The 14660-nt window shown below is 33.5% G+C and overlaps 2 protein-coding genes across 2 annotated transcripts in view; both read left to right on the forward strand.

Moving 5' to 3' along the window:
- Positions 1–7519, forward strand: part of LOC105457745 (multidrug resistance-associated protein 4-like) — an 8749-nt gene extending 1230 nt beyond the window's left edge. Inside the window, exons 3-12 of the mRNA XM_011702581.1 lie at positions 7–533; positions 903–1402; positions 1556–1840; positions 2090–2319; positions 2924–3447; positions 3883–4110; positions 4483–4817; positions 5232–5477; positions 5747–6046; positions 6646–7519. Coding sequence (XP_011700883.1) covers positions 7–533; positions 903–1402; positions 1556–1840; positions 2090–2319; positions 2924–3447; positions 3883–4110; positions 4483–4817; positions 5232–5477; positions 5747–6046; positions 6646–6786 — 3316 coding nt within the window. The 3' untranslated portion in view covers positions 6787–7519. The remainder of the gene's footprint in view (positions 1–6; positions 534–902; positions 1403–1555; positions 1841–2089; positions 2320–2923; positions 3448–3882; positions 4111–4482; positions 4818–5231; positions 5478–5746; positions 6047–6645) is intronic.
- A 2290-nt stretch (positions 7520–9809) lies between these two features.
- Positions 9810–14660, forward strand: part of LOC105457746 (multidrug resistance-associated protein 4-like) — a gene marked incomplete at its 3' end in the record, with an annotated part of 12276 nt that continues 7425 nt past the window's right edge. The window contains 6 exon segments of the mRNA XM_011702582.1: positions 9810–10017; positions 11763–11901; positions 12689–12722; positions 12725–12752; positions 12755–12800; positions 12944–13084. Of these exon segments, the coding sequence (XP_011700884.1) occupies positions 11828–11901; positions 12689–12722; positions 12725–12752; positions 12755–12800; positions 12944–13084 (323 nt within the window).

Here is a 14660-nt window from a genome sequence, read left to right on the forward strand (position 1 = left end):
ACCGTTCTGCGCCATGGTCGAGCTGGCGCGTAAGCTCGAACTTCGAGTGGTCACCAAGAGTTCGTACATCCGCGGCATCTACATGACCTTCAATCTCTTCACAACCCGGATGGCGCTCTACTGCACCCTCGTCGCCATGCTGGCGTTCGGTCCTGATATGACCGCCGACAAGGTCTTCGTCATCTCGTCCTACTTCAACATCCTCGCGCACACCATGACCGGCATGTTCGTCCGCGGTTTCGCCGAGTTGGCCGAGTGTATGGTAGCCATACGCAGGCTCCAGGGCTTCCTCATGTTCGACGAGTTCCAGGGCAGCAACGTCATCGTCTCCAAGGCATCCTACGCCAATATCAATTCGGATGTGAAGCGAGTCTCCAAATCAGATCTGCCCTACATCGACGACGACGACGTGGAGACTCAGTTGGATCAATCATGTAGAGAGGTCCCGGATGAGAATAGCGATCACAGAAAGCCTAACGGTCTGATGATTGTTGCCAGCGACTTATTGAAGAACGACGCGAATTTTATTGGAGGTAATGATTCAAAAGTCAAAGAATTTTAGAAAGAAACATAATTTATGTTTTATACATATGTTATATACATATTTAGACGACGTAAATATAAAATCTTTAAAGGATATATTTCAAATTTAACATTCATTATCATAGACATACAATTTGAAGAAAAAAGCAGTAATTACCTTAACAAAATAATATTTTAAAGACATTAAAACAAAATTAATTTTTATGATATCTTATAAAGATCTTTGGAGTTTCTAGAGATGTTTAAAAAAATTTTTTAAAGTCTTGTAAGATATTTTGTGTTGCTTGAATATTTCCAGTTCCTTTTTTAACATTTACTATCAAGAAACCTAACTTGAAACAAAATTTTACTACTTACAGAGAAAAAATCCGTTTATGATACGAACAACTGGGCCATTAACATGATTAACGTTACTGCCAAGTGGGAAGAGAAACAGTCAGAGAACACTCTGGAGAATCTGAATCTGGAAATAGAAAAGGGTAAGCTGTACGCGGTAATCGGCATGGTGGGCAGCGGCAAAAGCTCGTTTCTGTCCGCGATTCTGGGAGAGATCAGCCTGGCGGGAGGACAGGTGAAGGTCAACGGCAGCGTGAGCTACGCCGGCCAGGAAGCCTGGGTCTTCGGTGCCACTGTTCGACAGAATATACTCTTCGGACAACCTTACGATCGCCAACGGTACCAGAAGGTGGTCAAGGCTTGCGCCCTGTTGCGCGACTTCAAGCAGTTTCCGCAGGGCGATCTGACTATGGTGGGTGAGCGGGGCAGCTCGCTGTCCGGCGGTCAAAAGGCCAGGATCAACTTGGCCAGGTCCTTGTACAGGCAGTCGGACATCTATTTGCTGGATGATCCTTTGAGCGCGGTGGGTAATTGAACGAGCCAATAATTTACTCTGATTCATTCTTTCAAGGGTGATGTATAATTTGTGCAATTCGAGTTTGATGAACAATAACGATGCGGAATTTTGCATTTCGAACGTGAATTCTGATGAAGCATTTTTTGTTTGAAATTCCAGGTGGATGCACATGTCAGCAAGCATCTATTTCAAGAGTGCATTCAGAGATACCTGGCCGGTAAAACGAGAATCTTGGCGACGCACCAGCTGCAGTACATAAAGGGAGTGGACGCCATTATACTGCTCGAGCAGGGAAGAATGAAGTACTTTTCGCATTATCAAGATTTATTGGAATATCGACCTGAATACGGAATACTTATAGCAGCGGACAATGAAGCGATTGACGACTCGTCCTTAGAAAAGAGTATAAACTTACGACGACAGTTTTCCTCCTCGAGTACCAGAGTAAGTGAAACTATAAATACAAAACAACAATGAATAAGAAAAGAGTTTTGCAAAATATAATTTTTATTTTCTAAATATTGTTTTTAGAGCAATTTGAATATATAAAATATATAAATATAATAAAAAAATTAAACCTGATCTTTTACAGTTCTTGTATTTAATATTAATAATAATATTTAAATGAAAAGGAAAATAAATTTGATTGAAGATAAGAATGTTAACATTATGAGGATAAAATTTCTTTAACAGAGTCGAACTCCAGAAGCTAGTACCGGCGGTACCGACGACGAAGACGAAGACGAAGATCCCGAAACATTGAACGGCGGTCTCGAGACAACGTCGCGCGGCATAGTTAAGGGTCCTATATTTATCAAGTTCTTCAAAATTGGTGCCAACTTATACATGGCTGGTACCGTTTTACTTCTGTTCATCATCACGCAATTCATCGTCAGTCTTAATGATTACTTCGTGCCTTTCTTGTGAGTATCAATGCCTACATTATCGGAAACTGTTTAATTGATTGAAGAAATATTTACTGTAACATTTAAATAATTATTATATTATCTTTTTTTATCTTTTAATATCTTGGTGAAAAAATTTTTATAATATATTATAATATATTTTTAAAAATATCTTTAATTTATAAAGTTTTTGAAAAAATATCTTAAACTTTTTTAGACTTTGTAACCCTTCTTCAGAAATTATAAAACGATCGAAATCTTAGAATATTTCAGAATTTATATATATGAAAGATTTTTGGAAAGCAGTAACCTTTTTCTCAGTGGTTTTATAAGGTGTTCTAATTTGTGTAAAAAATCTGAGAAATTTTCTAATAATAATAATTAAAATTGTATGGAAATTAGAAAATTTACGTGAAAATGCTGAAGAATTGTATGAAAAATTCTAAGAAAAATTTTTATTAGAGATTGACTCAGTTTTCTTAAATCTGTGTCTATTATATTAACTTTTATACACTCGCGTATTTAATACAAGCATTTAATATTAAATTAGCAAAGATATTTGAAGCACCTTATACTATTTTTAATTGTTTCCTTTATCGTTCAATAATTTTCTTTTCTTCAGAATCAATTTTGTGGAAGCGGAAAACTACAAAGCCAAGGAGTTTAGAATGAATCAGACGGATGACGTTTACATGAACGCAACAAACATACACGAGCACATTACCCTTGAAGACGAATCGGCGATGAAATATGTCTACATCTACACTGGCATTGTGCTGGCCATCTTTTTTGTTGGCATCACCAGATCGTTGGTCTTCTACAAAACGTGCATAACATGCAGCCAACGTTTACACGATATGATGTTCAGCGCATTAATTCGTACAGGAATGCGATTTTTCGACACTAATCCGAGTGGCAGAATACTCAATCGATTCTCCAAAGACATGGGCGCGATCGACGAATTATTGCCTAAAGCGATTCTGGACGCCGGTCAGATGAACATGCTGATGTTAGGATCACTAATAGTAACCTGCGTGGTAAATCCCATCTTCTTGGCGCCCGTCGTGCCCATCAGTTTGCTATTTTACTGGATCCGGAGGGTCTACCTCAAGACCAGCAAGAACATCAAGCGACTGGAGGGAATTTGTATGTCTGCCTTCCTTATTTAGATTTCAGAATTTATCAAAATTTTGATTACACACACACACACACACACACACACACACACACACACACACATATATATATATATATATAATTTTGTTGTATATATAATATTGAATATATTTGTACACATGATATACTTATTATTTGCTGTTTAATATTATATGCATATAAAACAATACTTTCCAAATAATATAAAATTAAAAATTTATTATTTTCTGTATACTTTATTCTTATTTTCGATATCTTTCTTATTACTTATTTATTTTAAAATCTCATTTTCTCATTTTGTATTTTTAATTTTTTTTCCCATTATTATTTGATTAATTATTTGAAATTTATAGTGTTTTTTTAGTTGGCATAAATATTTCCTGAAGAGAAGGTTTCTTTACCGAGGATGCTTCTTTTGTGTTTCAGCACGCTCGCCAGTATTCACTCACTTGAACGCCACGTTGAACGGTTTGACAACTATCAGAGCATATTGCGCCCAAGACATACTCAAACATGAATTTGACAAGATGCAAGATGTTCACACGTCTACCATTTATATGTATATTGTGACCAGCACAGCATTTGGATTCTCTCTGGACATGTTCTGTTTTATCTTTACTTCAATCGTCACTTTTAGCTTCTTGTTCAGTAGCTGTAAGCATCAACTTTTCCACAAGTTTCTCCTAATTTTTCTCTACGAACAATTCTCACTTTTAGATATGTATTTAAAAAAAAGGACACGAAATATCAGTATTAATTTTTAAATGAAAAATATGTTTTTTGAAGATTATATAACAAATAAATAATTATATCTAAAGATTTTTTAAATACTCGTAATACTTAAAATTATTAAATAATTTAATGTGCTTAAAAGAGTTGAAGAAAAAAAATTATTTATTGCTAAAATTATGCATAAATAAATATATATTTTATAAAATGGAACATTGATAAGCAATTTCAATCTATATCTGACTGAATGAATAAAAATAGAATTAAATGGGATTGTGTATGTTGGGAATCTTTCAGCATTTTCCGGTGGCGAAGTCGGTTTGGCCATCACTCAGGCAATGGCTATGACCGGGATAATTCAGTGGGGAATGCGACAAAGTGCGGAGGTAGCGAACCAAATGATGGCGGTGGAACGTGTACTCGAATACATTCAACTCCCGGCAGAACCGAATCTAAAAGACCGGGGGGCCTATGTGAAAAAGAAGGATAAGAATCTGGCGTTGCCGTCTAACGTTCCCAAAACCTGGCCCGACGAGGGTTGTATCAAGTTTAGAAACGTTTATATGCGCTATGCGGACGAAGATCCGCCTGTCCTCAAGGGCCTGAGTATAGTGATTTATCCAGGGGAGAAGGTACGAGTTTTGCGAAGAAATTTTTGTAGAAACAGATGAGTAGAAAGAAGATGGAAAAATTTTATCTAATTATTATTTTAAAATTATTTATTAAAAGATTAAAGAACTTTAATTTTATTCGGAACTTGAGATAGTCGAAAATTCTTCCTGACTTTTTTCAAAGATAAATTTTTATTGATCGTTAGAAAATTAAGTAAGTAAAGTAAATAAAGTAAAGAATGATAAAAATTTGAGGAAAATTGATAGAAATTAAGAGTATTTTTAAATTTTATTTTATTTTATTTTGAGAAGTTAAAGAGTTTTATCCAAATGACGTAAAGGAAGAAAATTATATATATTAATATACAGATGTGTATAAAAAATAATTTGGGAAAAGTATTCGGATATTCTAAAAATAATGATACCGTCACGCAGGTTGGAATTGTCGGAAGAACAGGCGCCGGGAAATCGTCGCTCATAGCAGCATTGTTCCGATTGGCAAAGGTGGAGGGAATCATCGAGATTGACGGCGCGGACACGGGTTTGATAGCCTTGGAGGATTTGCGACGTAAAATATCCATCATCCCTCAGGATCCTGTTTTGTTCTCAGGTACTCTGAGACGTAATCTAGATCCTTTCAACGAATTTCCTGACACGGATTTGTGGGAGGCACTTGAAGAGGTTCGAATAATTTCTAATTAAAAAAATAGACCTGTGCTTAATCGAAACGTAATGCTGTAACGTCAAAAGATCCTACAATTCCGACATTTTAGCTCCAAAGATTTATCTTAAAATTCCAAGTTCCAAAAATTCGAATAAAATTCCATGATCCGGGATTCTTAATCCGTGTACCATCTAACTTCAAGTCACATGGACAGTCCTGTAAGATTATTGAATAACTACGAACATTTTATACTATTCGATAATTTTTTCTGTAATATATATTCCAGGTTGAGCTGAAGGAAGCGGTTACTGTCGGAAACGGCTTGGAAAGTCGCGTGTTTGACAGAGGCAGTAATTACAGCGTTGGACAGAGACAGTTGGTATGCTTAGCGAGAGCCATCCTGAGAAACAATCGTATACTGATGCTGGACGAGGCAACTGCAAATGTGGATCCGCATACCGATGCGTTAATTCAACGGACTATTAGGAAGAAATTCGCGACGTGCACGATGCTCACAGTGGCGCATCGCCTGAATACTATAATGGACAGTGACAAGGTTCTGGTGATGGATAAGGGTCGTTTGGCTGTAAGTACAATTTTCTTAAAAGACGCATTTTCTATTACATGTATGACAATCTGGGAGTTTGCAATTTTGAACTCTAGTAAGGATTTTTAAGATTCGGACATTTGAGAGCACAAGAGTTTGGATTTTAAACAAACGTTTTGTTTCTTGAAGTTTTGTATGATTTCGTTCATATTTTTTGTAAAGTGCTTGATGCTATTTTGTTTCATATGAAAGGATTTATTTACTTATTTATCCTAGAGAAACATTTTAAAATTTTTTGCGTAATTTTTAGAAAATTTCTCAGATTTTTTTACGAATTTGAACACTTTTAAAAAAATGCTGAGAAAGCCTAAATCTTTTCATGAATTCTGAATATTCTAAGATTTCTTTCCGAAGAAAATTTATATCTAAAAAAGTTAAAGTTAATTTCTTTGGAAATTTTTATAAATTAAAAAATGAAAAATCTTTTACAAGTAAAAGAATTTTTTTATTACCTAGGCGTTATTATGATTTTTAACGTAGCATGTACATACATACGCAGAATTGCGATTTATATTTTGATATCAAGAAAAAATAAATATAATTATTTAATTATTATGTCAATGCTAATTATTTTGCAGGAATACGACCATCCTCACATATTACTGAAAAACAGTTATAGTCAGTTTACTTCGTTAGTGAAGGAGACCGGCCCAGGTATGTACGATCAACTGGTCAAGGTGGCAAAGCAAGCCTACGTAAACAAGTACGGGGGAACATGACGAAGTGTTGATGAATTTTGATATAATAATTTCTCGTTAGCTAGATTTTTCAAAGTAAAAGCGTTAATGTGCCCAGTATACTTATGGCGAAAAAGAAAAAGACATATAGATCGTGCATGGCGCGTGAAAACGAATGTTATACGTTTCTATAAGATCAGAGAAACGTATTGTTGTATGTCTTTCCTCGGGACGTACGTCGTAGACAGGATATTTTCGTTAAGTATCACAACGCTGTGATGTTGTGTGCGTAACATGTGTCTGAAGAAATATTTTTGTATTATCTAAAGATAATATTTTTGTATCATTTTTGATAAGATCGCTGCCGGGAGATTATTCCCCGATTTCGCCGTAATGTCTAGTACAACTTTTTGCCACAAGTTAAGATCCGCAATACTGTTATATTTTTCTACTCCATATTTTTGCGTACTATAGAAATTATGGATATACCTAGTTTTTGTGATAAAGCGAATGCGTAGACGCCGATCGAAGATTATCAGTGAGATGAAACGCGGTTTATCATGAACACGAAGTTGTACCTAAGACGATATTTACGCACAGTAAGTTTGCTGTGATCTCTACCAATATTCGTCATACGTTTTGAGTTATAAGGATCTTATAAGAGTTATAAAGAATCTTAGTGATTAAATTGGTAATACAATCTTTACCAAGTAAATTTTATATAAAATAGATTAAAATTATATATAAATCTAAAAAGTATAATTTATATATGAAGTTTCATTTATATTTATTTATATATATTATATATATATATAAATTTTTAATTTATATTTTATTTATATATATAAATTAATTACATATAATTATATATATAAATTTTCATCTTATATATATATATATATATATATATATATTTATAAATAGTAATGAAACTGATTTTTATATTGCTTTCCTCTTTTCTTTCCAATAAAAATCTGACGACGACTATTTTTATAATGATGGATTAGTATAGTTCACTCAGTATGAATATATTAATCCGAATATATTAATTAACGTACAAACGAATACTCCAACTCAACTCAAATACTTAATGATATGATTATTTGAGTTTTACTTATTATACTTAATTCTTGTTATAATATAGGCATATATGCAGAGAGGAGAACTCAGTACTTTTGTATACTGCATTTATTAATGCAAATATGTACATTATCTGTTAAAATAAAATATAAAATATATATATATATATATATATATATATATATTATAGCAGGCAATGTCAATAAAGTATAATACGTGACATAGTGTACGTAATATAGTGTAGTATATGTATATAGTAATATAGTGTATTCAATATAGTATAGTAAATGTAAGTAATATAGCATATTTTTGCTAACACTTAATTTTACTAGTATTGTTACTATTAATAATATATAATATACTATTAAAGTGTATTATATATTAGTGACGTAACGTACAGAGTAATGTTACGACGGCATACATATATACCTCGTTGATATATTATATCTAATTATAGAATTATGCTTGAGGCAAGCTTTACTTGTAAATTTACGAGTATACATCTTAAAGATATACATCTTTTTGTAAACGATCACTTTTAGGTATTCGATAGCTTTAGAATCATCTTTACACAGTTACTTCATTTGATGCTCGTCATGCGTGAAACTCCATCTCTTTGCGGTCAATTACGCATTTGTTGCGCTGTATTATAAAATATTTACGACACTATTGTTTACAGTAAACTGTTGAATATTATGTACAGTAACTTTAAGATGAAAGTACGCGCACATATACATACGGCGCTCGCGCCGTATGAAATGTAAACGATTAACCAAAGTACCGCGAAGTATATAAAAAAAAAAATAAATTGTAATAACGATTCTTTTTCTATAAAATCTTTCAATCCCTGAATAATATTACTGCACATGTCAATCGATTGCTTTCTCTTATTCAATTACGAACAGAATGTTAGAAGAATATAGATAAACCGCACTATTTGGAAGACTGAAATTATTACATAAATGATATAAAATTTTATTTTTTGTTCGAAATGTGAAATAAAATTTAAAATTAAATTTTACACTATTATAGGTAATAGTGTTTTTGTGTACCTAACAATATACAATTAATTGTAATTTAAAACTTTATTTTGCATTGAATTTTTTGTCTAATAAGGTTTTAATTATATTATTACAATTCTAAATATTAAGAAACCTTTGTACGATGCATATACCTACACTTTGAGTAAATATGTTGTTATTATAAAAAATTGTATAAGTGTCTATCTAAAAAAGGCATGTTAAGTCAAAGTCAAATTATTGAAAAATCTCGAAATTTGTTGAATCTATTCCGTGATGTTGATTAATTGTCTCGCTGTGCTTCGTGAGCGGCTATCATTGCATATCTTGACAGTTGCGTGCATTGAAGTTGATGTGTAGTTGTAAGTAATAATAAAAAGTAAAAAGTGCAGCTAAATAACGCGCACGAAGCACGCGTATGTAGAAGCGTGCTAGTTATATTAAATAATATATTAAATATTTTGTAAATTATATTAAAAAATCGATCTTTAATGAATCGATTCTTTGACAGTCGATTTTTTAGCGAATCAATTTTTAAGTCTCCGATCTAGATCGATTAAAAAAATCGATTTTTGAAAAAATCGCCCATCCACTGTGAATAGTGCCACCACTTGTGACTATAGCAGTGTAGAAATACAGTATTAAATTCGCGGTGGTGTCATTATAATAGTAATATCATTACTCATCTTATTAGTGATGAGTAGTAATTTTTAATGAAATGTGGCTAGATCTCGGGATAGGAAAACCTTTCTTCTTGCCATGCCTTCCGCCACGCGGCAAGCGTGTCCTGTGTGCATCCAGCACTGAACTATAATACTGGAATAGGCGCAGTCTACGATCTGAATTAACAGATTTTTCAGTCGCGATTGTTAGGCATCCCCCAGCTCGTCGGCCCGAGCGCTTGACGACGATTGCCACGTGATGTACTTAATGAGAACGGCGCGACGCTCAATGCTGGCTCAGTGTCCGCGCGGACGTCGTCGCGATTAGTCGTTTTCCTCGTTGCTGCATTGCCTGCGTACGTGTGTATGCATGCGAACTTGTGCGTGATGAATTTGTGAGCAGGAGCAAGGTGAAAACTCCCGGTCACGTTTGTTGAAAGAAGAAAGGATCAAATGAGTAACATCAGCATACAGCTTAAACGGGGAATTCGACCGGTCGAACAAAATCTATGGTACTTGAAAATGACGCGACGAATCAGTCCTTCGATCAATCCTCGATCTCTGATTGAGTCTGCCAAAAGTAGTTTCTGTCATTTCTTGTTGTAATGCGGCAGATTTCTTCTCTATGAATCGCGGAGTAATGATTCATAAAGGGGACCAGTTATTATATGCATACAGCGACATATAAACAGGTTTTTAATGCTACACAAATCTCAATTTTCTCAGATCGGACATTCACGATGATCGTAAATTTTAATCGTCTGTATCAGGAATAGCCTGAGTATCCATTTTTCAGTTATATCCATTTATTGCAATCGCCGTGACACCTGCGAATTTTTTAAATTGCGATCAAGTTTGCGGGCGATTTCCGCGGGTGGATTCCCGAGAGAGCGCGCGACAGGGTCCGCTTGATTACGGTTCTCTGCCCGCTGAATGATTCCGCGACATGCCTCGTGAACGATTCTGCGAGCCGCAGTTCAATTAAGACCGAATTATATAATTCCGTTACTATTCTACGCGCCTGGTGCGTGACCGTCATTGCAATTACTCTTTCTTTTAATGATGTTTTAATGATGAATCTAACTCTCAGCTCAGCTTGACAAACATATATGTATACATATATATATACATAGTACATACACGTGTGCCGCTGTCGTCCTTCTGCGGATTTCTACTCGGTTACTTGCGTTAATGTTCTTGCTTCTAGATTAATTCCAGCGAGCTGTGTTCTATGTACAGTAGATAAAATGTTTGAGATAGTGACGATAGTATTATACCGGTATATTCTTCAGTAACCTTCAGTGAAGAAATGAAGAAACATAAATCATGCTCATATAATTTTAACTCTCGCACTATCTTAGATCGTCATTATAAGCGTCGTTAACTATTAATAAGTTATAGCTTAATTGCACGTTCTCTTCTTTTAATAATACATTTAAATATATATTATTACGGCATAATTCTTACGCTGTAAAGTGTACAATATATACCATGCACATCCGAAGATATTCTCGTTTCATTGATGGTGCGATCTATGTACAGTCGTGGACATATCGGTTGCGACACTTTTTTTCATAGGTTTTTAGTATATATTTATTATATGTAATATATATTTTATAGGTAACTAATATTTTGCAAGTGCGAACCACGATAGTGAATTATCTTTAGTCTAGAGACAGTACACTAATCGTGGTTCGCACTTGCAAAATATCAGTGCATTTCGAAACCTATTAAAAAATAAGTGTTGCAACGATATGTCCATGGCTGTACACACGTGATGATCATGTCCGTTATTTGAATCACACGCGTAAAAATTAACTGCGAACCCTACGTTATTCACGATCATTACAAACGCTATTAAATGTATCGAGAAAATTTGTTGCCATTTCTTCTTGACACACGCGTTAATCGGATTTGCATAGTGCGTATTGTGACTCGTGGCAAGTTGTAAGTATCGTTTAAACCGCTCTTTATAATCGCGATTGTTTATCAATACATAAATATGTTGACTAAAATATTTACGATACGTGACAGTATCTTTCTCTTACTTTACTTATTTTTTTATTACGTCTTCTAACTTTTTTCCATTATTTTTAGTTTATTGCTCGCAGCAAAAATACTCGTATCTTGAAGGTAAAATCTAAGGAGCGATTATTCAATTTAAAAATGCCCGAGCGTATAATTGTTGATTAGTTAACCCGATAAGTTAACCTTGGTAAGCGTATAGCTAATTTATACATATTGTCTCTTGACGTAGTTAATGAATTGGTCGTTTTTCAACCGTGAAATTGGCAGTTCACGAGTTAATGCGTATGAGGACCGATGGATTCAACGAATATCAAATCGAAGCCGAATCCGCGGGAAAAGGCGAACATCGTGTCGGTGTTGCTTTGGTGGTGAGTTCACACGACTTCCGGATCGTCAGATTTTCGTACGGCGAGATTCCTCGGGGTCTTCGCGAAGTCTGAAGGTATCTAAACGCTTAAATGCCTTCAAACGTTGAATAATAAAATATCTAAAGATTTGTTTCCGATCATTAGATTTACGGATAACTGGATTATATATATCAAAACAGACTAAAGTTCGACGTCTTTGACTACAATTATTTTTTTGAATTATTATACATTTTCCTTTTTTGTTATTGCATATATTCCGAAAAAGTTATATATTATATGATACACTTGAGAAAAATTTCAGGTATTTAAAAAATTCTAAATATAGTAATAATAATAATAATAATAATAATAATGTTTGTAATAATTTTTAAATAAGATTTAGTAAATACTGTAAATATATTCGCATGTTTAAATGTTTGTATATTGAACTTTTCAAGGGTTTGTTGCGTTAATAAGCATTTAGATGTAAGAAGCAGCCGAATCGTATAATGACATTTCAAAATGTGATGTAAATGATTGTACGTGCTGCTGGGCACGTAAAATTGACTTGTCTTTTTACCTCATATCACTCTTTATCTTCAAACAAATTTACCTTGTCTTCAAATATGACGCTGTATCTCGCGAAACTAATATAACGAAAGCGCATTATCATGCCGCGAAACATTTCGCACGAAGTTGTTTCTAATCTCTTTTCCCCATTCCCAGTTTTGCCGTGTTTTTGTTATCTGCAATCTAACACTACTTGGTAAGCGAATATCTAATTTTCACATATTGACCCTTGAAACAGGTGGACCATTAAGATATTCAGAACAGGGATACAAGTAAGGTTTTAGAAGTAGAAGACTTATATGAGATCGGAAAGCCGACCGAGCGAAGCTGCTCGGAGATCGATTAGAAAAGTGAGTATTGAAATTATGTCACAAAAAAGAGAAAAAATAAAAAGAAAGAAAAAAAGGAAGATGTACGCAGGCTCATCTTCCTTTTGCATCGCCCTTTTAAAAAAGCGTAGAAATTATAATAACGCAATGGTATGTACTTGCAGACGATGGAACATCGAGTTGGAAAATTCGAAAAAATGGAAACGCAGTCCGAGTCTGTTGAAGACCATTTTTCGCACATTCCTATGGGAATATTCTATGCTGGGAGTAATACAGATTCTCAACGAGTTTGTGATAAGGTACGCGCTATCTCTTATTCTTATAAATCTTTCATACCTACTTTAATTTTTTTTACACAGCAAGACGTTATTTCTCTTTATTTGGTTCATAACTGTTCTTCAATAATGTTGATCTTATTATACATTTGCAATAATATGGGTTTATACCGTTATTAACTTGTAATTAAAATTATTCTCCGAGACAAATTGAATAAAGATAGCTCAATGTTTTAAACTTTAATTTAGTGTATGTAAAAAAATATTAATTTTGTATTAAAAGAAACGCAATCGGTTCAAAGATATAATATTAATATGAAATAATATAAGGGCTAACGAGCCTGACTGCAAGTCCTTGTCAATTATAAACTTTGATAAGTGTGCAAATTAACAAAACATAATATAAAAACCAAACGTTTCGATCTTTAATATGGACCTTCTCAGTGGTTATACAAATAAAGTATACAAACGAGTTAAAACTTGTGCTGTATCACTAACTAGATACGCACACAATTTTTTCTGACATCATTCTTCTGCTATATCAGCCTCATGTACACAATTTTTATCCTGGAGACTCATCTATCTCGACTTGTTAATTTTAAAAAAGTTTGGACAACCGACTACTCACTGGATCAACGCAGATTCGTTCCAATGTTGTTTTTCTAACGACTACATTTTACATATTATGTTGCGAATATTCTCATTAATAACTCGTTTATTAGTTATTCATCGATTCTTTTCAATTTCCTACCAAGCGTGAATATTGTGTACGATAACGTCAGATTTAACTCGTTTTTATTTGTATAATTTATTTATATAACCACTGAGGAAAACACTGAGAACACTGAGGAATATTAAAGGTCGAAACGTTTGGTTTTATTTTTATATTATGTTTAATTGTTATGTTTAATTATAATTTGTTACTTTGCACACCTATCAAAGTTTATAAATGACAAGGACATTTAGTCAGGCTCGTTAGCCCTTATACTATTATATTTTATACTGATATTAATTTTGTATTAAAAATAATTTAAAAATGTGCTTTTTATTTGCGTTTGAGCAACAATGTAGTATATTACTTTCAACATGTTTTCACTCGCAAAGTGTGAACTAGCTATTACATTAGATGATACATAGAGCGATAACATTTCAAACACAGGGGGGTATACCTCTTATTTTAGATATATTCCCCTGTGTTTAAAATGTTATCGCTCCATGTATCATCTAATGTAACAGCTAGTTCACACTGTGTGTGAAAACATGTTGAAAACAATATACTGTTTTGTTGCTCAAATAAAAAGCAGAGATTTAGATATCTGAAAGATTTAGGGCAGAAGATATCTCACTCTGTGTTTTTGCACAGACACAATAATATGTACTTAATAAATAGTATAATAATAACATATAATAATATAAATAATATAACAATAATAATAATAACAGTATGGTAGTATAATTACTATTGTAATAATTATAACAACGACAGTAATAATATAATTACTATTAGAATAATTGTTGTCAAGTTATCTATGATAATAAAAGCTAGATAATCTATGATAATGATGTCCAATACTAATACATAAAAGATTAACGCGCGAACCTTGTT

The sequence above is a fragment of the Wasmannia auropunctata genome, unplaced genomic scaffold (assembly GCF_000956235.1).
Source record: "Wasmannia auropunctata unplaced genomic scaffold, wasmannia.A_1.0 LD335081.1, whole genome shotgun sequence".
Classification (NCBI taxonomy): Eukaryota; Metazoa; Arthropoda; class Insecta; order Hymenoptera; family Formicidae; genus Wasmannia; species Wasmannia auropunctata.